This window comes from Rhinichthys klamathensis, unplaced genomic scaffold, assembly GCF_029890125.1.
Source record: "Rhinichthys klamathensis goyatoka isolate OS25496 unplaced genomic scaffold, OSU_Roscu_1.1 h1tg000369l_1, whole genome shotgun sequence".
Taxonomy (NCBI): domain Eukaryota; kingdom Metazoa; phylum Chordata; class Actinopteri; order Cypriniformes; family Leuciscidae; genus Rhinichthys; species Rhinichthys klamathensis.
This window is the reverse complement of record NW_026606877.1, coordinates 2,278,969-2,306,170: the sequence shown is the minus strand read 5'-3', so window position 1 is coordinate 2,306,170 and position 27,202 is coordinate 2,278,969. Positions and strand designations below refer to the sequence as shown.

The following is a 27,202-nucleotide window of genomic DNA, read 5'->3' as shown; positions in this document are numbered from 1 at the left end:
TAGACAGGTGGAAGTGATAATTGCTTGTTGGGCTGGTTTGCCTCAGGGGAGGCCTCTTGGTCAGAACTTCTATTTGAAGTCAATTTTAGTAATAATAGAGAATTATTTTGGCTTTAATGGCACTTAGAAAGCCTCAGTTCTGAAATAAATAAATAAATAAATACATAGAGTCTTGATTGCTTTTTTGGCCATTATAGTCTCCTCTGGTTGTGGTTGCATTAATATTGAGGTTAGATAAGTGCCTGCTGTTAACACATTGAAGCAGATTTTTATATAGCAAATAAAATCAAAAGGTGCCTGTTTTTTTATGGCATAAAAATGCTATAGAATGGTGTTATACATCATGTCTTTTGTACCCACAGTCCCATTAATCAGACTCAAGTACCCCTTCATCGACACAAGATCAGTAAATAAAAATTAATCAATTGTTTATTTTATCTTAATCTTTCACAGCTATAATATTATAGACATAATTTGTGTTTTATAATTTTAACAAGGAAATGTAGATCTTTCCTATGTTTTCATTTTTCATCTAAATCACTTACACAATGTCAAGTCATTACATTTGCTTTGCTTACAAAAGAAACAGACCACATGACTGAAACCCTTTAAGTACAATTCTGGCTTTATTTCGTACCTCTCTTCAACAAATATCTACATAATGAAGCTGAAATGGTGTAGTCACATGAATCATTCTCTTCTAAAATAAGCCCTGGGAGCATGATGACAAAACATTTTCATAAAAATATATTTTGGTGACAGCACACCCCCATCAATGAGTAAACGTGAGGATTATGCTCTGCTTTGATAGGATTAAATCAAAAAAACACTTTTAGTGGTTTTGATTTATGATTAGAAGTTACTAATAGAGAGCCTAATATCCTGTCCTCTATGACTCACGACTTGAAGGGCTTTGATTTACCATGTTGACGTCAAAGTCATTATTTTCTCTCCCTCAGGTATGTGTATGAGTTTGCCCGGAGGCACAGAAACATCCCAGCAGGCTTTATTCTTAATGCTACTCAGCACCACGTGAGAATGGCAGAGAGATGTTGCCACCCTGCTGTCAAGATCTCTTGTTTTCTCGAAGAGGTAGTATGAACCACACATTTCTGATTACATTCATTGGAAACCTTGGGGTGGCATAACCCCTGTGAGAGGTGTCATGTTGGGTGAATCTAATGCTGATTATGGCCTACAGCAAATCAGTTATAGTTTATCATCTTGTCATTTGCACGCACACGCACAGTGCGACTCTGCATATCATTCTAACGATAATAGTTATTATTCAGCTTCGACATCTTGTAGGACTATATTATTATTAGACGCCACGACTGAAGTATTTGACACTGAAATGACAGGGAACAGTAGTCAAAGGGTTACGAAAAAAGGCTAATTATAGATAGTTGGTTGCGTTGTCCAGAAATGGATCAGACATGAAAAATGTAATGTCTGGCTTTGTTTGGTTTGTGATTAAGTGTCACTGTTACTAAAAAAGTGTAAAGTTTTATTTATTTAAAAATTGTCCATTGCCAGATTTTAACTTGTGACCTCTCAAATTTAAACTTACTTACTTAAACTTGTTTACCTCTCAAGAAATACACCTCTAAATAAATAAATAAATAAATACATCAGCTCATGCTCAGATCGGGAGCCTTAAATCCCAGTCAGAACCAGCCCGTTTTTATAACATTTTAAATGGATCTGCCATGCTAAGCCTGAAAAAACATATTGCAGTTTCCTAAAACAAGTTTAGAGAGATAAAATACATTTATGATGTCGGAGAGCATCAACAATAAAATGAATTGGTTCAGACAAGTTAATACTGGATCTAACAGCTCAATATAGACTTAATTGTTTCTCTTCTATTACTTGCATATGAAATTATATTAATAACGTATATATATATTAATTGTGGTAATATCAGTAATTTATTGAGTGCTAGCACTAACAGTATGACCAGACAGAAAGAATACTATTACTGTCTGATCAAGAACATTATTCTGCTACTTTTTTCACTCTGGGACTTCGGAGTGCAGCATACACACCTCTCTATCTTTCTGCTTAAAAGTATTATTCAACTCTTGTCAACCTGTGAGTTGTTTATCAGAAAACTTTAGGCTATCTCTTTTGAATCAACCTGCATACGTTGTGTTTTGGATGCTGGTCTTCAGCATAAAGTTTGCTGTGTATGTGATGTCATTAGTAATGGTATGTTTTTGCATGTGAAGTAACGTGCTGTCAGTAGTAATACATTTTTAGTGTACTTGACAGCAATTAATAGTAAGCATTTTGCATATGACAAATTCAGTCACATACAAATGTTTGTGAATCCTTTTCATTTCAATCGTTTTCATATGTCCAAAATATCTGGACAGTAATAATAACAGTAAAATAACTGTACAAATAATATATTTACGTTTCTAAAGCTGTGCATGCAAAATACATTCTGTCAAGACATACATTTTGTATGTTTCAACATACACCTAAACAGAATAGAATGATTTTGCTGGTCCTCAAGTTGGACCAGCACCAGCATGCAGACCAGTTATCTTTTATTATTACTGTTTTCTGCAGGGATGCATTCATTAACTCCACAGTGCATTCATTTTACATAATAAGCTGTCTAATTAGAAGCTGATGAAAAATTGTGAAAAAATGTACTTCCAACAATAGAGACAACAATAGGCTCTTAATTATCTACATAGTTGGAAATATAATTTATGGCAGTTTTTTTTTATTGTTTTTATTTTTTATATTGTCCAGTTCCAAGTCAAAATGGGCCAAGTCATTACTAGGAATAGATAGGGATACCCCACTTACTGTACTCCCCGCAGAAGCACAATTGCTCCCTCTTTGTTGCTATTGTTATATGTATTGTCTGAAGACAATCAAACATACCGGTGAGACTCGAAAAATTTGAATATCGTGCAAAAGTTCATTTATTTCAGTTATTCAACTTATAAGGTGAAACTAATATATTATGTAGACTCATTACATGCAAAGTGAGATATTTCAAGCCTTTATTTTGTTATAATTTTGATGATTATGGCTTACAGCTATGAAAACCTTTTCACAATATTCTAATTTTGAATTTGGGGTTTTCATAAGCTGTAAGCCATAATCATCAAAATTATAACAAATAAAGGCTTGAAAAATCTCACTTTGCATGTAATGAGTCTATATAATATATTAGTTTCACCTTTTAAGTTGAATTACTGAAATAAATGAACTTTTGCATGATATTAAGTAGTTGAATTACTGAAATAAATGAACTTTTGCACGATATTCAAATTTTTCGTGTTTCACCTGTAAGTAGCTACATGCCACCTTAAAGAAGCTAAAGAGTGCAATGCCAGACTATAATGAGACTAATAATCATCATTGTCTTGTGAATCTGCTTTTGGTATCAAATAGCCTGAAGGCTCTTACATTGTCTGTTGTGAGTAACAAATAGGATTCCAAGATATTACTGTCAAAACAAAACCTGCGCCAGCAGACTCACATCTGTTGTTCATGGAGCTAAAATCTGCTTTCTGCGGCCCACACTGCTTTAAACAGCTACTAATTAAATGTCTATTTTACTTGCTGTGTAGGAGGGAACTGTGCTATTTGTCTAGTTTTGTCTAGCAATTTGTCTAGGGAAAGCAGAAATATGAAATGGAATAAAATGATTATGAGGACAAGGATGATTAATATAATGATATCATTCAGGTCAAATCATTTTAATTTATATAGGTCGAAACCCCAATAATGATCAAAATTATGATGATGATGATAATCATGATGATGAATGGTGGTGGTTGATGTGGAATTATTAGTAAAATACTTCATATAAATCCTGTCTGTTTACAGAGACTCCAAATGGGAAGCTCCAACATTTTTCTGAGGTTTCTATCCAATGTTTGCAACAACCAAGTGAATTTGAAATCCTACAAATTTGGGTAAAAAACATGGCTTGCACCGCATCATCACACCATTAGAGGAAAATTTCACCAAAAAAGACAATTATGTTATTTATGCATCCTCTTGCTGTTTCAGACTAGTTTTAAACTCTTGCCATCTCACAGGTTGCCCCCCCCCCCCCCCCTCCCTTATTTAATTGAAATTGATTGAAATGCTTGTATTGAAATGTTTTAGTCATTAACATTAACTGTCACTGAATGGAAAAGAGTTTTTTTTATTATTATTAATTCGTTCCCTTTCGTTGTCACTCCGAGTTCCGTCGGATGACGACGAATGGGGGTTTCGCTTAGGAAGCCTATCGACTTCGAGTACTACAAAATGAGCCAATGGCAAAGAAATGCCATGGGTCTGCGGAATTTGCATAGCGTAACTCCACCTCACCTCGTGGGTATTTAAGGAGAACGCTGGCAGCAAATAGGCATGTTTTCGCTTCGGAGCCAAGAGCATCTCTTCACTCCACAGCCATTTCTGACTTCACTCTACAAGACGAGCCACTCTCTCCGGTGTTGGTGTGACGGCGATCTGCAGCGAGTTCACATTGCCTGCTGATCTGTGCAGTGATCTGCCAATGAGTGTGTTTCTCCCTGCTCGCTTCAACATCGCAGAGTTTTTTTTCTCCTCTGACAAAAGAGCTCGCACGCGGCACGTCTTTTTAAAGACGGCTTGCCCGTGCATTTCTGGTTGCGGTCGACTCATTGCGTGCTTGGGCTTGATCACGCTAGAGCAGCGTTTGTGGATGACTCACTTTCTCCCCGCGGGAACATGACCATCGCGTCATTACGGTCGAGACTCAATGATCTCGTTAGAGAGAGAGTCCCCTCATCCACACCCCGATCTAACACTCTCCACGTGAGGTGCTACTTCGGCTGGTGGCCAGGGTGACCTGAGGGTGTGAGTGTGGAACAAATCCGCCGACTGTTTGTCCGTAGACCACGCCCCCCTCTTCAGTGACGCAACCCACGAGTGTTCAGGGGATTCCCCGGGTCTATTTTCGGATGCCCCGCGGGTTTCCCTTGACGCTCCAGAATCGGATCTGTTGTCCATCGCAGCATCACAGGGTGGGCTAGAATCTTCAGGAAGTGAAGATTCGACAGTGCTGCCACTTTTGGGTGTGCATATGGCATTTGTCGAGTCAGATCCTGAGATGACGGCCATGCTTTCCCGGGCCGCTGTGAGCATCGGACTAGAGTGGAACCTTTCACCCTGTCCGAGCGCTCGCTGCTGGACGATTGGTTTTGGGTGTGGCCGCTGACTCCTGTCGGCGTCCACTCCAATGCCTTTCTTACCGGATGTGCATCAGGAGATCTCGAAATCCTCGAAGACCCCCATGTCTTCCAGCGATCCCTCGTTGATCTCCTCCGCCCTTCCTTCCCTCGACGGGGCCGCTGCCCATGGGTACACTGGGGTCCCCCCGGTTGAACGCTCTGTTGCGATGCTACTGTGTCCTCAGAGTGCTTCCTCTCGGCGCGATCCTAAGCACCCGTCCAAAGCCTGTAGTTTTTCGTCTACACTTGTGGCGAATTCCTATAGCGCTACAGGACAGGCAGCCGCCTCACTGCATGCCATGGCCATTCTGCTGGTCTACCAGACCCAGATGCTCACGGACATGCACGAGGGCGGGACTGACCCAGGGCTCTTCAATGAGCTGCGCGCCGCCACTGACCTTGCTCTCTGAGCGACGAAAGTGGCCGTACGCTCCCTGGGTCAGGTGATGTCCACCATTCTGTGGCTGAACCTGTCCGATGTGCAGGATGTCGGGCGGACCCATCTGCTTGACACCCCCATATCCCAGGTCGGCCTCTTCGGCGGTGCGGTTGAGGGCTTTGCCCAACAGTTCTCAACCGCCCACGAGCAGACTGAGGCTTATTCTGCCCCGACGGCCCCGCCGTCCGAGCAGATCCCTCAGTCTGCCCACCGCCGAAGGCGCCCTCCTGCGGCTCCCACCCCGCCCGTTCACCCGGGCTGGCTCTGGAAGCCGCAGGGGGACGCCACAGCCCTCTCCAGCCCCGCTCCCCGCTATACGCCGGGTTAAGCGGGACTCTTGAGATGGGCTCCTCAGAGATGGGACTCAGTTCTTTCCAGGAGCTGGTAGCAGGGCCACTCCTTTCCCTGGTGGAGGGCCGGGGAAGAATCCTTATTTTTCAGAAAGAACTGACTCTCCCGTCAGTTCGGCACGGTGCGCCGCCCCCGGGCCGTGCACCCCTCGTTCTTCTCTGTCCCAGAGCCGGATGACAGTGCGCGCCGTCCCCGGACCGTGCCACTCTCATCCTCCTCTGTCGCCAGACCCCTGGCAGAGCAGACCCCCGTGGAACGTTCGTCCTTCCCTGGTCTCCTCTGTCAGGACGCGGTCTATGATTGTGCCCCCACACCGGGCCGCTATGCCGTCCACGTCCGGGCCAGTCATACCGCCTCGCTGCCCCACCGACGGGAAGTCTGTGGTTCGCGTGACCCCGCTGGTACCGTTCTTGGGAGCCTGGCTAGAGCTTCCCAACCTGTCCCGCTGGGTCGCACAAATGATCAGGCTCGGCTACCCGATTCAGTTCGTGCGGTCTCCTCCCCGCTTCAGGGGAGTCCGCACCACTATGGTCGGTGGCAATGCCCCTATCATGAGAGCGGAGGTTGCTACCCTGCTGGCGAAGGGTGCGATCGAGACTGTCCCTCCAGCCGAAATGAGGACCGGCTTCTACAGCCCGTACTTCATTGTCCCGAAGAAAACCGGTGGGTTACGGCCAATCCTGGACCTGCGCGTTGAGACCGCTTCAGCTTTGGCTTCGCGACCGAGTCCCGAGGTGGGCATGGCAACACGGCACTCTCCGAGTACCAGTTACTCCGACCTGCCGTCACACCTTCACTCCGTGGTCGAACCTCAGTTTTCTACGGGCCGGAGTGCCCCTGGAATGAGCTTCCCGGCATATTGTTGTAACAACAGATGCCTCTACCACGGGCTGGGGTGCCATGTGCAATGGACGTGCTGCCGCGGGCTCCTGGACAGGACCCCACCGCCTATGCGCCGCTTCCGAGCCTTGCTCAGGGGCCAGCATGTACTAGTCCGATCAGACAATACAGCGACTGTAGCGTACATCAACCGTCAAGGTGGTCTGTGCTCCCGCCGTATGTTGCAACTCACCCGCCACCTCCTCTTATGGAGTCAGAAGCATCTGAGGTCGCTTCGTGCCGTTTATATTCCTGGAGCCCTGAACTGTGCAGACGAGCTCTCATGGTTTCAGCCCCTCCCTGGAGAATGGCGACTCCATCCCCAGTCGGTTCAGCTGATTTGGGACCAGTTCGGGGACGCACAGATAGATCTGTTTGCCTCTCACGACTCGACCCATTGCGCCCTGTTTTATTCCTTGACCGAGGGCACGCTCGGCATGGATGCACTGGCGCACAGCTGGCCACGGGGCCGCAAATATGCGTTCCCCTAGTGAGCCTTCTTGCGCAGACCCTGCGCAAGGTCAGGGAGGACGAGGAGCAGGTCATTCTGGTCGCGCCGTACTAGCCCACCCGGACCTGGTTCTCCGAACTCATACTCCTCGCGACAGCACCTCCTTGGCCGATTCCCCTGAGGAAGGACCTCCTCTCTCAGGGACGGGGCACCCTATGGCACCCGCGTCCCGATCTTTGGAACCTCCACGTGTGGCTCCTGGACGGGACGAGGCAGGTTGAGTACCCTACCACCAGCGGTGGTGGCTACCATCACTTCCGCTAGAGCGTCGTCCACGAGACACGTCTATGCGTTGAAGTGGAACCTCTTCGTCAACTGGTGCGCTTCTCTCCGAGAAGACCCCCGGAGATGTTCGATCAGCGTTGTGCTTTCCTTCCTTCAAGATGGGTTGGAGCGAAGGTTGTCTCCCTCCACCCTGAAGGTCTATGTCGCCGCCATTGCCGCACAGCATGATCTTATAGAAGGTAAGTCGGTGGGAAAGCACGACCTGATCGTCAGGTTCCTGAGAGGAGCGAGGAGACTGAATCCTCCTCGCCCTCCTCTCGTACCCTCTTGGGACCTCGCAGTGGTCTTAACTGCCCTGCGCAGTGCTCCCTTTGAGCCTTTGCAATCGGTCGAGCTTAACTTCCTGTCAATGAAGACAGCGCTTCTGATTGCATTGGCCTCCTTCAAGAGGGTAGGGGACCTGCACGCATTCTCCGTTGACGAAGCGTGCCTGGAATTCGGGCCGGCTTACTCTCACGTGATCCTGAGACCCCGGCCTGGATATGTGCCCAAGGTTCCTACCACTCCCTTCTGGGACCAGGTGGTGAATCTGCAAGCGCTGCCCCTGGAGGAGGCAGACCCAGCCTTGGCACTGCTCTGTCCAGTACGTGCTCTCCGCATCTATGTAGACAGACCGCAGTGTTTCAGGACCTCAGACCAGCTCTCTGTCTGTTATGGTGGGAAGCTGAAGGGAAAGGCTCTCTCCAAGCAAAGGTTGTCTCACTGGATAGTGGACGCCATTGCTTTGGCATACCAGCAGCAAGGTCGACCCTGCCCCCTTGGTGTGACCGCCCACTCCACCCGGAGTGTGGCGTCCTCTTGGGCTCTAGCGCATGGTGCCTCGCTAACAGACATCTGCAGAGCTGCAGGCTGGGCGACACCCAACACATTCGCCAGATTCTACAATCTCCGAGTGGAGCCAGTTTCCTCTCATGTACTCGCTTCAACCAGCTAGTGCCGGACGAGGAGCAGGTCATTCTGGTGACCTCTGGTGACCTCTTCACCTCAGGTGTCTTCGCTTGCTCGCCATTCCATTCCACGGACTGGATACGTGCGATATTCTCCTCAGGTGAGCTTCCTGAAAGCCCTGAGTTCCTCCAGCACTCCTGATGTCGGCGCCAGTGTCTATTGCCTGTGCGTCGGCTAGGTGCCTCCCCGTGTGCATGGTCCCTCCCCTGAGTGACCCCCACATGTGTATTTCCACTGTAATCCTCTCTGAGCATGTGTCTTTCCCTCGGCAAGCCACCTTGCCACCCCTGGGGTTGAAATATTCCACCTGCGGCTGGACACCCCAGTGTTCTCCATATGCATCCCTCCGAGTCATATGTGTATTCTTAAGTCCCCCCTCTAGGTTGGCAGTAATTGAATATTCCCCTAAAATCTGGGATATGCTCCCCAGTGTACCTTGGTATTCCTGTGCTAAATAGGAGTCCTTCGTCCGTGCTAGTCTCACGACAGGGATCTCAGATTTACGCAGGGCACTGGAAGACAGCTGAGAAGGTGGCATGATTAGACTGGTATCCCCATTCGTCGTCATCCGACGGAACTCGGAGTGACAACGAAAGGGAAAGTCTCGTTACGGATGTAACCCTCGTTTTCCCTGAGTAGGGAACGGAGACGTTCCGTCTTCCTGCCACTTTCCGCTGTACCGCGGGGATCGCCTGAGCTCAGTCTTGGCTCCTCAGCGAAGAAACATGCCTATTTGCTGCCAGCGTTCTCCTTAAATACCCACGAGGTGAGGCGGAGTTACGCTATGCAAATTCCACAGACCCATGGCATTTCTTTGCCATTGGCTCGTTTTGTAGTACTCGAAGTCGATAGGCTTCCTAAGCGAAACCCCCATTCGTCGTCATCCGACGGAACGTCTCCGTTCCCTACTCAGGGAACGAGGGTTACATCCGTAACCGAGACGTTTTCTTGCTTTTAATATATTTTTTTAAAGTCCTATTGTTATGGAAGAAACAACAGAATGTTGGTTTGGAATGACATGAGGATGAGAAAACGAAACTTCTTCCTAAACTTAGTTGTTTATCCTCTCTACTTTTTTTATATTAAGATGTGTGTTCGTTTACTGTTTAGTTGCCTCCACAGTCTAACGTGTAAATGAAGTGTGTCTTGCTTTTTACATACCATGGGCTTACATTGCTTTACATATTTATAGGTTGTCTGTATATTATGGAAATCTAGGACTGTCCTTTGAAGATGCATCAGCCATATCCAGTCGTTTCCAGTCTGGGCTTGAAAAATGCTGTTTACAGCCCCAACCTGAATGTATAATTGAAGAAGTGAGTAGAACGGTCAGCCCGCTCCGATTCCACTCGATGTTGTGTTCAACAAACCACAACGAGGAGCACAAAGGTTCAAATCTCTCTTAGGACAATTATTTTGACCACATTTCCTTCTGGCAGTGCATTTTCCTCTTCCGCTTCATAAGGCATTTGATGATATGACAAATAAGAATATTTTTGGGGGTAACTGATGAAAAACATGCCAACTACTAGAAGACACAATACTCACTGCTTCCTAATTGATAGGGATTTTCTGAATCTGAGTTTATTTTAATGACCATACTTGGTGGTTATTATACAAATTTCTTGGAGTCCCTTGAGTGAAAGCAATTGAAAAAAACAGCCTTTCTCTACTTCGCAACAATACCTGCTGTCGCATAATGTTGTTTATCAAATCTGCTGCCCCTCTTCTATTCAATTTTATCATTATTATGTGTCATCTATTTTTGGACTAAATAATGTATATGTGCAGTAGTTCAAATCAAAATACCAGGACAGGGAAATGATCAGAAGAGATTATACTTTCTATTCAAGAGAAAGTGTACATGTAACAGATTTGACAGAACCCTCTGATATCATTTATTTTGTCATGAAATTCAGCAGGAGAGCCTGATTTATTGTATTTTTCCCTTTATACTTATAGTTAACAAGCTTTCAGAAAGTTCTCTGCAGTGAATCCAAACTTAATGCCACGTCTGAGGATTTCCGGAAGTGCTGCAGGAAATCTGCCCTGGATACACTTCCTTGCGTGGATGACTTGGAAAGACAACCCCGTCAGCATGCACATGTAGCTGATCCTGTTTCATCCCAGCTCTGCGGGGAAGTTCAACCACATGGGATTGACAGGTGCTTATTTAATATTCATCAAAAATTCGGTGGTAAGGAAACCATGCGTGTCTTAAAGGAAAGGTCATCCGGAAAAGATATTTCCGATGTTAGCCAGCTTATTTCATGTGCCAAAGTCTGTAGCTATTTTGTTGAAGGAAGAATGACATCACTCACTACACTATGTTTTGATCTGTCTTGCCAAATGTGATGTAAATGCTAATGCAATATTGAGTGATATAATGGGTATATTGTGCTTTCACCGTGGCCCACTCTCCTTTGGCACAGGTCTCCTTTTCCCAAACACAATAGAGTGCGTTCCTCTTGATTTTGATCTTTAGCTAGTCTATTAAAGGGCAAAAGTGCAACTAGTCATGAATTATTCAGACTGTGACTCTGAATATGATCATAATCAAAACAACTCCCTTTAGACTTTTGCTTAAAGTCACCATGAAATCTAAATGGACAATTCTGTTATTTTTATGGAATATTTCAATTATTTATTTTAAATTATTTATCTCTTTATTTTTAAATGCATGTGCCCGCATAATCTCCAGCCATATCCCCTCCAGCAAACCACAACCATCCAACAATCCAATCAATTCTTTCTTTCCAACATTCTTTATTGTTCGAGAAGCCATTTTACTTGGATATATGTCACAATAGGGGGAAAAGGATCGCAACTTCCATTTCATCAGATACTGAAGCTCAGAATGCCTCTTGTGATCTATTTTCCAGAGATCAAACCAAAGATCTATTTGGGCTGCAAGAACCACCTGAAATTCAGTCCTAACTGTCCATGAAAAGTTTCACAAGTTCCCCTTCTCGTCCAAGTTATCCCGTTATCAGAATGAAGGTAAAACAGGTTTTGAACCTGTTTTGAATCTGGCCACACCTGGATGTAATTTTTTTCCTTCGAACATGAACAAGAACATTATAGATTATTGGAGTTGAGGTGATGGGGTCATTCCTAATGGGCCTATATTCTTCAGTTATTTTACCGTTATTATTGCTGTCCAGATATTTTGGACATATGAACCGAAAAGGATTCGCAAACATCAGATTAAGTACATAATGCAGAACAGACCCATTTATCTTCTGTGTAACATTTCAGACAATTTTTTCCTTTGCAGACTAACAATCATTGTCATGCAAATTATGCTTGCCTGGAGCACCAAAAATTAGAACAGGATGCCCTCAAACAAAGATTTTGACCTTTTTTCTCTCACATCATGGTCCGCTTCATTTGTTGTTATGGCTGTTCTCTGATCAGCACCTTATGCCTTTCTCATTTAGTGAAAATGTAGCCGTTATGCACTGCATGCTGTGATGAATGAAGCTTGTGAAGTCACTTGTGTGCCACAAGAAAGAATGAACTCTTGCTGAGGGGCAGACAGCCGTGCACAGAAGCCTATGTTTAATTTATCTTGGACTGTAATTAGATCAGCCACTCACCGTTGGTTCTGAATGTGTGCTAGCAAGTTCTACTGAGTTTACCTCGCGGCCTGGTGTCATTAAAGGTGACATTTTCAGAGTGCTTCGGGGGGCTAATACTAGGTCATTTATTGTGGCTTCTGAGTGTATGCAAGTGAAATTAATGTGAGATGGGGTGTTCTGACAGACATTAGAGATGTAAGTTTTCATTAATATTTATTTAAAACTAATAACAATTAAAAGCATAATAATAGTCTCTCCTTCTTCAGTCATACACTGTCCAACTGTACCCCCTAGTGGTGTTCTTCATTTTTGTATGACCAGAAAAATCAGCCTTTAAATGTATGTTATTTTGAGCTCCACAATGTGTGAAATGGACTCATGCCACCAAAATTCAGTTTGTATAAAGCACAAAAACACAAAGTGTGTTGTAAACCTTTCAGTATCCCTATTCCCAACCACCAGAGTATTATAAATTATTTTTGCTTTGTTAAACATACAAATCTAAAATTACAACAAAGTGTTTTATATGTATGGTAGTAGACCGGATTCTTGCAGAGATGTTTTAGCTGCTGATTTTTGCATTATTAGTAAACTGTCGACTTAATATCCACTAACACTTTATTTTGACGGTCCACCAACAGATATTTTACTGACTATGTTACCTACAAGTTACCTAACCAGTCTACTAATACTCTAATGAGATTAGTTGACAAGTACTTGCAAATGAATGAGATTAGTTGACATGCAGTTGCAAAGTTTCTAGGGATAGTTCACCCAAAAATGAAAATTAGCCCATGATTTACTCACCCTCAAGTCATTCGGTGTATATGACATTCTTCTTTCAGACGAATACAATAGGAGTAATATAAAAAAAAATGACCTTTTCTGTTTAGAAGTCCATAAAAATGCATCTATATCCTTCATAAAAGTGCTGCACACGGCTCCGTGGACTCTCTTTAATAAAGGCCTTCTGAGGCGAAGCGATGAGTTTGTGTATGAAAAATATCCATATTTAAAACTTTATAAAGTAAAATAACTAGCTTCTGGCCAAACGAACATATGGATTCCACTTAAAGCTCCTGTAGGTAACTTTTGAAAACATGTATTTGCTAAAACTGTCATTATGTCCTGACAGTAGAATATGAGACAGATAATCTTGTGTAAAAATCAAGCTCCTCTGGCTCCTCCCAGTGGTCCTATTGCCATTTGCAAGAAATACACGCTCCCGGTCAGAAACAACCAATCAGAGCCGAGAGGAGTGTCTTAGCAGTGTCAGTCACGCTCGTGTACGCGCTGATCACACCCCTCTCTTGCACAGCGCGAGCGCCGGAGCGCGAGCCGTCGTTCAAACTCAAGATTGCCGGCGTGCTGCAGCTGTGCTTATGACGGAGAAACAACCTAAACTGCCAATTCTCGAGTGACACCTGCTCATAAAACAAAGAGGTAAAAGGAAAAAGACTGATGACGATAAACAAGCGAAAAAGAAAGAATTACACAGAGCCCATTGACTCGGTGTCAAAACTCTAGCCGCATAACATGTAGATAAAATGTCACGCACTCTGCTAAGCAACAATTGAAACCTGCTAATTCACTGCTTGTCATGTTGCTGAAATAATGTACTAGCACACCTTATCTAGCATTATATATCGCTAGAATAATTACTTACATGCTGTAACGTTAGTTACCGTTATATTAACGTTATCTTACTAGCTATTTATAACTTATAGAAAGAGTGCAACGTTATAAAGTTGCATGTAGGCTATTGGAAAATACATAATGATTTGAGGACCAAGTTTGTAGTCAAAGTATGGGCAGGCCATAGTCAATGTAAAGCATATTATTGACGTTTAGTCCCTATTGAATGTGCCATATAACTTTTTATCCGCCGTCATCGGTGGCCCTGTTTACTAGCCTGCGCGTTCACGACAGGCTCCGCTGTGGAGGACGAGCTGTGGAGGGAGGGCTGTAGCGCAGCAGAGAGCAAGGGGGTGGGACCTGTAAGCTGTGCTTGTTCAAATTTTCAGGCTAAGTCAACGTTTTCTCAAAACTCCCTACTGCAGCTTTAAGTCTAAAGCGCAACTTATGCGAGTAATGCGACGTACAGCTGATATTTACGCTACACCATGATGCACTATGCTACTTCCGACGTCATAAGTTGTGTAAGTTGTGCTTTAGGCGTAAGTTTGGCCGGAAGCTACAATTTTACTGGTAACATGTTAAATATGAATATTTTTCTTACACAACTCATCGCTTCGCCTCAGAAGGTCTTTATTAACCCCCCAGAGCCGTGTGGAGCACTTTTTTGATGGATAGATGCACTTTTATGGACTTCAAAACAGAAATGGCCATTCACTGCCATTATAAAGCTTGGAAGAGCCAGGACATTTTTAATATAACTACGATTGTATTTGTTTGAAAGAAGAATGTCATATGTACGATGACTTGAGGGTGAGTAAATCATGGGCTAAATTTCATTTTTAGGTGAACTATCCCTTTAATAGAATGTCTAAAGTAGACTATCGAAATAAAGTTTACCATTATTTCATACTTGTTAAGCTTCTATAATAATTAAATTCCACAATAGATGCCATGTGCTCCTGCTCCTTGTATTTTTATTTTTGTATTTTATACACTAATAATATACTGCACTCTTATTGTTAACTAAAGCTAAAACTATCCAAAATCATTGTACATAATTAAAATGAAGCAGAAATAAAATAAAATAAAATATAAATATTTGAAGATAATCTTATTTAAAAAAAATTTATAATTAAAATTTAATTAAATGAATAGTACAATTGTTGCCTTGGAAAGTAACTGAAATAAATAAGTTGAAGTACTAATTTACTAAAACTAAAATTGGAATAATAATTTTTTTTTAAAGTCCAAACTAAAATTAAATGAAAACGGAAAATATAACAATAAAAGCTAATTCAATATATATATACACACACAATACCAAAACAACACTGCTAATATTCTATTAATAATTATTCTAAATGATAGCTAGTATCAAATGCAGTTTTTTTTTTAAAGATGTAACCCTTTTAAAGATTAAAGAGTAAGAGTGAGCCTTACTGATAGGGCGGTAGCACTCTATTTTACAGTCCTGTTCCCTATGTACATACTTATTATAGTAATTACAAGGTACTAATGTTGCGTTCTATTATTGTCAACGAACCGACTCGGCTCTCGGATATGACGTCACTTGCACACTTCAAGCGTTCTGGTATGTTTTGCACATAGACAGTAGGTTTTGCACATGGTTTTGCACGTCTGACTCTGAGAAAAAACATGGACGCCACCCGGAAAGCTGTTGCTATGGTAGCACTGGCCGAGTACCAGGTGCTCCAAAATAAGGATGTGCTTCACCTACTGTTACGATGTGGTTGAGACAAGAAAGAAGCAGGATCCACTTGCAGCACAATTTATTAAACAAACTCCAAACTGGACAAGGACTCAGACAGGGAACAGGACTCAGGAACAGAACAACCAGCATCAACATTACAACAACAAGAACTCACAAGGACTGGACTGAAACACAGGGCTTAAATACAAGGGCAAACGATCTAAACAGGATAACAAGGGGGCGTGGTTAACGGGAAACGGGAAACGGGAAACATGACAAGACAAACCCACACCGTGACACCTACACACAACACAGAGGAAGAACTCCAGGAAGAGGACACAAGACGCAGAAGGTATGTTTGCTATATGCTCGTATGAAGGAATGCTCCCATTTCAGTATGTTTGGTCAAGTTTGAGCCACATTATAGTAGATAATTTTAGCTAGCACGCCAGCTAGCTTGCAGCTTGCAGGAAAGGCAAACAGTGGCGACGTCGCTAAAGGTGATATTGAACTCCTTGCAGTGTTGCTCTTATAGAACGCTTTTTGTCACAATAAATAGATACACTTAAAAGCTAAATGTAATGTTTCAAGCGTGTTTTTGACAATTTGTGCAAGATGCAAACTTTGCTGGCGAACGCAGCGAAAAGTAGTAGACGCACTGTTACATGAGTTAAAAGACTTAACGGCAGTTTTTTATTTTTTAAATCTCTATTTCTTTTTCTCATTCACGTAGGGCTGTGGAATCAGCTGTGCTGCTGTCCAGACAGCAGATCATCCTCAAGTCATCCTTTAAATCTCTTCTTAAAACATTTTATTTTAGGATTGTTTTTGCTTGATTATTCAATTTTATTTGTTTATTTTTGTATTTAAAGTGTGTAGTTTTCTCTGTTGTTATGTTTGCCTGTAAAGCGCTTTGAGAAAGCAACTTTTAAAGGCGCTATATAAAATACATTTATTATTATTATTATTATTAAGTCTGGAACGGAGTGGGAGATCATGCTGGATATGGATGACAATACATTTGCCCGTCATTTCCGGATCAGAAGAGCCAAGTTTGAGCAGCTCCTTCGACTGCTTCAGGAGGGGGACCTGCAGCGAACACAGCCATGGACTTCCCCCTTGCCTGTTCCCAAAAATGTCCTCATGTTTCTCTGGTATATGGCCAACCAGAACAGCTTCAGAGAGATATCTGATCAATGTAATGCTTCCCAGTCAGCGACGCACAGAGCCATCCTTCAAGTGCTGACCATCATGTCAGGGGTCGGCACAAATTTTGTGTCTTGGCCAAGGGCCTGTGAGAAGAGGATGTCTTCTGCTGTCTTCCAGCGCATCTCTGGCCTCGATGAAGTCATTGAGGCGATAGATGGTTGCCACATCAGGGTCCGAAGGCCACCCATCAGAGGAGGGGATTGCATCAACAGGAAGTCCTACTACTCTGTCCTCCTCCAGGGAATTGTCAATGATGAAGGCCGCTTCATTGACATCTTTGCTGGACCACCAGGCAGGGTGCACGATGCCAGGATGCTGCGGGGCTCCACTTTTTACACTGAATGGCAGCAGAAGATGGGGGACTATCATCTGCTCGGGGACAGTGCCTATATTTGTCAGGCCTTCCCCTTCATTTTTAACACCTAAGTGTGACAACGGGGCCCTCACCGATGCTGACCACCAGCAAAACATCAGTCGGAGGAGGGTCATCGTTGAGCAGGCATTTGGCAGGATGAAGTGCAAGTCGCTTAGGAGACTTGCAGAACACCAGGATGGACATTGTGGGAATGATTATCATGGCTGCATGCTTCTTGCACAATTTTGCTCTTGGAGCTGTGAATGGCTGTGATGAACACCCAGAGGGATGTCCAAGAGAGGAGGATGGCAACAAGTAGTTGTGACTTTTGTCATCTAATAAATTTCTATTGTCTTTTTACACCTTTTAAACAGTTTCAGTGTCAATTCTCTCCCCCTTTAAGTCGTACCTAGAACTGTCCTAAACCTAAAACCCACAGAGTAGATAGATAATACTCTCCTAACATAACTTTATATTTTTTCTTAGTAGAGTAGAGTGGTGCTACATCATGTGATGTAATGTTCATGTATTTATAGGTGTTGTAATACAAAGTGTTAAACCTTAACTTAATGCTTCATTGTGATTCACAGGCCAGTGAGGTGGGGTTTTTTGTAGCTGAAAAGACTGGTAACATTCAACTATGACAAGGCTCAATATTTTATTGAAATGACTTGAAATAATTTAAATTGCACAGAACTTTGTTTCCTTTTTTTGTGGTCATTCACAAACAACATCCTGGCAGTCTGGGCCTCTGACAAAAATGACAACAACACAGGATAACACTGAAAAACTGGAAAGTTGAGGCACTCCTATTATTACTATAACAAACTTTATAACGGCATGTAAACAATTCAACCCATACCAACATACATTAACATGAGAATAAAAATAATTATTTTACATCTTCTCCAGCATCTGGGCAAGCAACCTCTGGAATCCCTCCTGGGATTCCTTCATTTGTGCCAGGGTCTCAGCATGGCGTTTTTGGGAGGCCGCCTTAGACTCCCTAAGATATGCCAACAGCTCATCCTCCCTCTGGCGCTTGCGTGGTGTCAGGGGGCATGGTTGTAACAGTGGGATGAGGATGGAGGAGGTGATGGAGGGCTGGATGGAGCTGGAGAGGGGAGATTTCTGGTGCAGACACATTGACCTGTAGTGCATCTGGCCTGCGCACATCCAGGCCCATGGTAGTTCCCACAACAGGGAAGACGATATCATGGTGACCTCCCAAGAGGTCCTCCATCTCAGCAAAAAATTTAATTTACTTGGGCCCCTCCCTGTGGGCGAATTGTTGTCCTTTACTTTTTTGTAGGCCTCCACCAATGTGTTCCATTTGCAAGCCACCTTGTCTTGCACAAAGGTCTGCTTGAAATGGTGGCTCAGCTTGCCAGCAATATCCTCCCACACCAGCTTCTTGGACTTCCTGGCCAGCTTCAGGCCCTGGTTCAGGTCATGGAGGGACCTGGGAGAGCCCTTACCCTCTGCCTCTATTTGCAGCGCATGAGGTCAATTAGGAATAATGTTTCAAAGAAAACCGGAGGGGTAGAGGAGCGCTTCCTGGACTCCAAAGTTTGATTAAGATAGAGGTGCTCTTTGGATGGGAAACTAAATACCAAAAATCAAAAAAGGGAACTCTAAGGCACTCTCAATTGAAAAAGTGAAAAAGCCTTTATTCTTATGGCTTGGTCAAATTAACCATCTAAAAAACTCCAACGCGTTTCGGCTACATGCCTTCTTCTGGGAGTTAAACAGATCTCACACAAACAGAGTTTCTTATGAACTAACAGTCCACCAATCAGAAGTCTCCATCTGTCAACTAGGGTGCTCAGATTACAATTGTTAGTACACAAAAGGGACAGCAGATGTCATCATTTCCACTTCTTAACTAATCAATTAAATACACACCAACACGGCGACACATAAAAGTTATAATACAAGCATAGTATATAAATTTTAAACCACCATAAGACAACAGAACCTCACAGATATACACTGAGGTCAAGTTCCTCATTTAAGCCTGGATATTGAGTAGCCTGCAGGCGATATATCCAGAAAGCTTCCCGTTGATTCAGCTGTCTTTGCCTATTACCTTTTCTTAAGGATAAAGGAATGTGGTCAATCCCAGAAGCCTGTAAAGTGGATTGGTCACTATTGTGATGTTCCATATAGTGTCTTGCCATGGGATAGTTGGTGTTTCTTGTGCGGATTGCGTATTTATGTTAGCCAGTCTATCCAGTAAACGCCGCTTAGTTCTTCCAACATAAAAGACTTTACACATAGGACTTTTTAACTTTTTCAATTGAGAGTGCCTTGGAGTTCCCTTTTTTGATTTTAGGAATAATGTTTGGTCCTTCAAAGAAAGAAAGACTCGTTGGCGACAAGTGAGGCATTGGCAGGCAGTGGGGCGTTTGAAGGCAGTAGGGCGGTGGCTCCCACCTGGCTGATATTTGAATCAGAAAAGAAAAAGAAAGAAAGAAGTTTGCACAGCCCTCAGGGTTTAATAACAGTGCATGTGCATTAGTATCTCACCTGTGCTTTCAATGCACACCACGTTAACCGAGGTCATGAGCCCCTGGTCCAAGTAATAACCAGTCGCTGGGTTGGCTTGTTGTTGAAACAATGGCCCATGAAAGGGTCCTCTCCTGGTCCCAGTACAGATCCATCTTCCCATCTTCCCATCAATAAACACTAAAAATATAACACTGTATATTACACTCTGTATATTTTGGGCAGTATGGTATAATGTACAGTTATCTTTCTATCACACTGCAAATTGAAATACCAGTTTAACACGCAACATTGAGATTTAACCTGCATAAAGCACTTTTCTAGTAAAACCATAGTTTGTTTATGTAGGCTACATAATAACTATATCGGTTATATGTAGCCTAGTAAATTAGGTTAGCCCGACTTCGTCATACTCATATTCTAGTCAGAATGTGAGTCTGATATTGCTCCATAGGGCTTTGATTATGAGGCGTGTCTTAACTGAACCAGGAAAAAAAAAAACTCTGCACTCAATTGGATAGACCTACAACCAATCAGAGCAACGCAGTAAGTGTTTTTTTTATGAGCTACGCAAAGTTGTCAACAGAATTCATCTACACGCACGCTGGAAGAAGTAGTAAAATAATGAGTGTTGCTTCTTTTACTTGGTCCTCCATGAGTGCGACCAAAGGAGAAACCACAACTACCACAGGGTTTTCATTGCGTCCCATCTTCTTAGCGACCATCGGAGCCAGCTGATAAAATAAACTTTTGCCGAATCCCGTAGGAAGGACGGCAAACACATCTTTCCGATCGACAAATGCCTTGATTGCAGTTCTCTGTTCGTCTTTTAAAATTAATGCGCTGTCGATTTCTTTTACAACAGACGCAATAGCGGAATCTATACATCTCAATTCTCCAGCTGCAGTCATCTCTGAGGGAAACCAGTTCAACCCAAGCGCTCTTTTATAACGTGATGATTACGTAACTGCAGATCATCTGTCCATCATCGTATAAAGCCCGCCCTGGCAATTTGATTGGCCCGACTAATTCTGAACCGATCACAATTACTCCTCAATAGATCGAGTCAAGACCGAACTTCCCGACCAAAAAATTTTGTGGGCGGGGTTCGGGCTGGCATCCAGGCTAAAATTAGGTGCTAGCCAATCTGTAATATCCTTGTAAAGGAAAGAAAGACAGCGGGGTAGCTTTATCTAGATTTACTGAAACACTTGAATAGGCATTACATGAGTTTGGCGGTCTCAACATCAGAATAAAAATAATTATTTTATATCTTCTCCACCATCTGGGCATGTAAAAACGAAATGTAAAAGCGCCTATTTTTAAAGCGAATTTGCCATTGCATTGTTTCGTTGTTGTGTGTTTTTTACATTATTAAACGCGCGCATTTTACATTTGCCTTTAAATTAGCAATTTAAAAGCCCCCGCCAGTGATACCGGTATTACCGGTGTTGTCACACGTCGATTAACCGGTGGGAAAATATCCTCACCGTTACATCCCTTCTACACAATCTTACAAGCTTCTAGCACTTACATTACTTTTTTTTTATTATGATTAAGACTACACGTCAAAACGCAGCCATTTGAACTTCTAAAATTTTCACTTTATTTCATGTTTTAGTTTATCTTCTGTTAGCAACGCTAGCCACGTTAGTAACAACCGTTTGAAACAAGGCTTCATTCAATATTGCACTCACAACAAGACCGATTGCCATACCCACAGGCAGTGACGCGGACGCAGTAAGGTATTTCAGAAATAGTGATTAAAATCGTCATTTAAACAACCAAAGCGGTCCAAAAACAATGAAAACAATTCATACTTAAGTCACACAGGTCGCAGCCATCTTGGATTCCGTATCGGAATTCTTGCTCGGTGTCCTCACGGTTGTCTAACTTCCGAGCTGAAAAATCTGAGGAAAGGGGGCGCGTTGGTGCGTGTTGCTAGGCAACGTCTGTCTTCCTAAATAATAGAACGCACCATAACCCTAAACCTAACCTTATAGCCTAGCCTAGTAGTCGACATTTGAAGTGGATCAAAAAAGTTCATCAAAGTTGTCCTAAGACAAGTACAGGTATTGTTCAAAATTCATGTACTGTGATGAAAGGTCTTGATCCATTTCAAATGTTGACTACTATAGTTACCTTATATTAACCAGTACTTTCTTAGGTGAGTACACTGTAAGTAGCTACTCTACACGTAAGAGCATGTACTGTAAAATAAAGTGCAATCAGAAATCCCCCCTTTCTATAAAGACCCATTTAAACTGTATGAGAAATAGTATGAAATTACACAAAGTGACTTTTGATAGCCCTAAAATGAGTTATATACAGGTCCTTCTAAAAAAATTAGCATATTGTGATTTCTTAGCATATTGCATATTAGCATATTGTGAAGTTCATTATTTTCCATAATGTAATGATAAAAATTAAACTTTCATATATTTTAGATTCATTGCACACCAACTGAAATATTTCAGGTCTTTTTATTGTTTTAATACTGATGATTTTGGCATACAGCTCATGAAAACCCAAAATTCCTGTCTCAAAAAATTAGCATATCATGAAAAGGGTCTCTAAACGAGCTATTAACCTAATCATCTGAATCAACTAATTAACTCTAAACACCTGCAAAAGATTCCTGAGGCTTTTAAAAACTCCCAGCCTGTTTCATTACTCAAAACCGCAATCATGGATAAGACTGCCGACCTGACTGCTGTCCAGAAGGCCATCATTGACACCCTCAAGCAAGAGGGTAAGACAGAAAGAAATTTCTGAACAAATAGGCTGTTCCCAGAGTGCTGTATCAAGGCACCTCAGTGGGAAGTCTGTGGGAAGGAAAAAGTGTGGCAAAAAACGCTGCACAACGAGAAGAGGTGTCCCGGACCCCGAGGAAGATTGTGGAGAAGGACCGATTCCAGACCTTGGGAGACCTCACCTGCGGAAGCAGTGGACTGAGTCTGGAGTAGAAACATCCAGAGCCACCGTGCACAGGCGTGTGCAGGAAATGGGCTAGGTACCGCATTCCCCAGGTCAAGCCACTTTTGAACCAGAAACAGCGGCAGAAGCGCCTGACCTGGGCTACAGAGAAGCAGACTGTTGTTCAAATTTTGCATGTCATTCGGAAATCAAGGTGCCAGAGTCTGGAGGAAGACTGGGGAGAAGGAAATGCCAAAATGCCTGAAGTCCAGTGTCAAGTACCCACAGTCAGTAATGGTCTGGGGTGCCATGTCAGCTGCTGGTGTTGGTGCACTGTGTTTTATCAATGGCAGGGTCAATGCAGCTAGCTATCAGGAGATTTTGGAGCACTTCATGCTTCCATCTGCTGAAAAGCTGTATGGAGATGAAGATTTCATTTTTCAGCACGACCTGGCACCTGCTCACAGTGCCAAAACCACTGGTAAATGGTTTACTGACCATGGTATTACTGTGCTCAATTAGCCTGCCAGCTCTCCTGACCTGAACCCCATAGAGAATCTGTGGGATATTGTGAAGAGAAAGTTGAGAGACGCAAGACCCAACACTCTGGATGAGCTTAAGGCCGCTATCGAAGCATCCTGGCCTCCATAACACCTCAGCAGTGCCACAGGCTGATTGCCTCCATGCCACGCCGCATTGAAGCAGTCATTTCTGCAAAAGGATTCCCGACCAAGTATTGACTATTGAGTGCATAACTGAACATAATTATTTGAAGGTTGACTTTTTTTTTTGTATTAAAAACACTTCTTTTATTGGTCGGATGAAATATGCAAATTTTTTGAGACAGGAATTTTGGGTTTTCATGAGCTGTATGCCAAAATCATCAGTATTAAAACAATAAAAGACCTGAAATATTTCAGTTGGTGTGCAATGAATCTAAAATATATGAAAGTTTAATTTTTATCATTACATTATGGAAAATAATGAACTTTATTACAATATGCTATTTTTTTAGAAGGACCTGTATATGTGTGTGTGTGTGTGTGTGTGTGTGTGTGTGTGTGTGTGTGTGTGTGTGTGTGTGTGTGTGTGTGTGTGTGTGTGTGTGTGTGTGTGTGTGTGTGTGTGTGTGTCTGTCCATGGAGAACACCCTGGACCCCAGTTTGAAAACCCCCATTGTTTTACAACAGAAACCTACGGTGAAGAGATCAGAGCCTCCTATGAAGAGCATTTTCAAAACGCATTGAGGTCTTGCAGCCACCTGCTGGTTGGCTAAAGATTTGTGCTCCTGTTCTGCCCTCAGAACATACATAGTGGCCACTGAAAAGGAGAAATATCATGTTGTATGCAACAGCAGGGGAATAATGTTTCCTAAAGTCAGTGTATGAATGAGATCAAAAACATGTATGTGTGCATGTTTCCAGATACTTGTTCCTGATTGGAGTAAAACATTCCTACATTTCTCTGCCTGTGCTGACAACCGTCCTCGATCGAATCAGAAACACGGTAACAGCCTGCTGCTCATCTGCTGACGTCACAGCGTGTTTAACAGAGAAGGTGAGATGATGTTCATATATTCTTCCTGAAACTGACATGATTTACCAGTCTCATTACGACAGTTTCGTATCATTGTTTTATGGTTTGTGCTTAGCAGCAGGTTTTCATGTTCTTTTTTTGGATTTTTTTTGTGCTTACTGTGTATGACTGTGAGATTGCTAAAAACCACGGGTAGATGGCTATTGTGAGAGGCTTCGATCTTTTTCGAAGCATGTCTATGATTTGCCAGCACAATGCCACTCTCTAACTTGACAATGAGTGACTTAATTTTGCTTTGAAGTCTCAAGAGAGATGTTATGTTGATGGATTCCTTGGTTCTCTTGGCAATAAGGTGAACTCACATGAAAAATTGTCTTTGAGGCAGCAGGTGCCATTTCATAAGGATGCTCAAGTAATATAACCTTGAAGAAATCCTATTATAATGCTATAATTGGAGCTCCATGAGCACTTATTTTCATGCTTAATAATGATGTCAAAAACCCACAGGTAACCTGATCAAAAGTGTGTCAATGTTTGGTTCATTTAGCCTTTCAGTTTTCTCTTGCAGTTCCTCCAATTATCTGCTCGCTCGCTGCTATTCTACTATAAATGGCGAAGTGAGAAGAGTTGCTGGTGTGAAGATCTAATTGAAAAATTTAAACTGCATCTGTAACCAGGGAATGAACGCACATCATTAACATGCACAAATGAAGTTCACTCGACAACTGAGAGTCTTGCGAGATTTCAATTAATTTCGAGTGACAGGGTGCTTTTTGTACTCGCGGGTGCTAACCAAGCCCGAACTGTCAAACAACGACACGTCTCATCTTCTCTCCCGCTGCTCGACTTTGAACATTGACAAGGAAAAAAACATATCCATTTTTTTATTTTAAGGGTTGTATTACTGGCCAAACGGCTCTTTCATTTTCTTTTTCTCTCTCTCTCTCAACTTTTATCGAACAGGAGAGTAAATTGAAAAAGACTACAGCACTTCTGTCCAAGTTGGATGACACTTGCTCGGAGTACTTCAAACTGTAAGTTATAGTCAGACTAGAAAAGAACATCATCAGTTGATGTTATTTAACAACAGGGGATTTGAAAGGAAGGAGCTGGTTGCACATCAGTACAAAACTCTTCATTAATGCTTTATTTCCTGCAGGATACAGAGTGAGAGAGGAGAGACACAGGCACAACCATGGGTTCAGTTGACCACATCATGCTGTTCCAAGCGTTCCCCGGCACAACTGTGTCAAAAGCTGGTGAGAGCACTGACTAACCACTGTCCTTTGAACAGTTTCAACCATAGACATTTTTGCAGTGTAAAACGAGTTTTTCTTGTTATTTATATATGAAAGGGGTAAAACTTTACAATAAGGTTCCATTAGTTAAAGGAATAGTTCACTTCAAAATGACCATTCTGTCATCATTCACTCACCCTCAAGTGGTTTTAAACCTGTATGAATTTCTTTCTTCTGCTGAACACAAAAGAAGATATTTTGAAGAATGTCGGTAAACAAACAGTTGATGGACCCCATTCAATTCCATAGTATTTTTTCCCTTACTAAAAAAAATAAGCATAAATAAAAAAATAGCTGTTAAATTTATGCTTAAAACAAGATAAATCCCCCAGAGGGAAAGTTAAATAAACTTAACTAAGTAGTTCATCACCAGGACAAGCAGATCAAATCAGGATTCAGGGTGTCTGTACAATTTAATACAGTTATTAAACTAAGGTTTGATTACAGCTCATATTTTATTTTTCAGACAGATGATGTTATTAAGTATGACGACGAGACTGGCGTTTAAAGACTCGCTCTTCAAAGATTCTTTTGAGCGCCAGCAATTATAATGGATGAAGAGATCTTCTAAATTCCCTCTCCAATATGAAATGTCATGTCTCTCGTCATCTCAGATGTTTTATTCTTTAAATAAACTTTCCACTTGCTTCAAAGACTGTTTGTTTGTTGTCTCCTGTTCCATTTGCTCTTTTAGCCCATGAGGCTTATGGCATTTGCAGTGTAAATGTATTAGGCTTCTGTATGAATAACCTTTACCAGGAGCATAACAACATCCACGATGATTTCTGTTGTTGCCATGGTGTTGCCATGGTGTCGTCACACACTGGAAGACTTCACATTTACATTTGTTTGCATGTAATTAGCTTTTTATAGCAAAGTGATTAACAATAAATGATTCTTGAGATTTAATTTTAACTTCACTTGATTTCAATATAATTTAGCTTATATTTATTAACATTTTTATTTTTCGCTTTTTTTGTGAAATAAAATACAAAAATAGAACTTATAGGCCCTCTGGAATTATCTGAGGAATTTATCTGCTTGTCAGGTTTCAGATAAGACGCACACGTTAAATTCAAATCTCATTTGTGTAGATGGGTTTTTAGATTCTCTTTAGCAATTCAAAAAAATACAATAAAGCACACAGTGGCAGAACGGAAAGCACAAAGTGTCATTAGGCTAACATTCACACATATGAGGGGCAATAAAGGTGGCCTAAATGCACCCTGTTTCAATACAAAAAGAACAATTCACACTGATTCACACTGATTACAACTTGTCTAACAGTCCAAACCCATATCATGCAGGTTCTTCTGAACACCCCCATTCAAACTTTGCAGTTATGGAGGGCTTGGATATTGAATTTCACCCACACGACACCATCACCATTAGAGAGACATTTTAAAGGGACAATGTGTAGGAATTTCTCCCATATAGCGGTGAAAATGTATTTTGCATTCAAACGTGTGCTCTCCAGCGCCAAATGCGCGTTGCATCTACGGTAGCCATTATGTACCAAAAAACTATGACAGGATGTCTTCTAATAGCACTTTGTCTAGTGTTCCTTCGGGTGAACAGGTTTGTTATTTCAAACAAACAGCAACTTGACACAACGAACAAACGAATGTTACAGTATGAATTACTGACTGTGAAAAACATGAACTATTGTAATAAGTAGTTATGCCTTCTTTATTCGTTATATTTTCTGAAGTACGTGCATTGTTAGATCTAACAATGCACGTACTTCAGAAAATTTAACGAATAAAAGTTAAAATAGTTAAAATAGTTTTAACGAATAGTTAAAAG

General features: G+C 42.3%; 1 protein-coding gene across 1 annotated transcript in view; it reads left to right on the top strand.

The window, feature by feature from the left end:
* The window catches only part of gc (GC vitamin D binding protein), a 68,680-nt gene extending 42,624 nt beyond the window's left edge, over window positions 1–26,056 (top strand). The window contains exons 5-12 of the mRNA XM_056233341.1: window positions 960–1,092; window positions 3,856–3,944; window positions 9,837–9,960; window positions 10,607–10,809; window positions 23,987–24,119; window positions 25,062–25,132; window positions 25,258–25,357; window positions 25,863–26,056. Coding sequence (XP_056089316.1) covers window positions 960–1,092; window positions 3,856–3,944; window positions 9,837–9,960; window positions 10,607–10,809; window positions 23,987–24,119; window positions 25,062–25,132; window positions 25,258–25,357; window positions 25,863–25,904 — 895 coding nt within the window. The 3' untranslated portion in view covers window positions 25,905–26,056. The remainder of the gene's footprint in view (window positions 1–959; window positions 1,093–3,855; window positions 3,945–9,836; window positions 9,961–10,606; window positions 10,810–23,986; window positions 24,120–25,061; window positions 25,133–25,257; window positions 25,358–25,862) is intronic.
* Window positions 26,057–27,202: the final 1,146 nt, after the last annotated feature.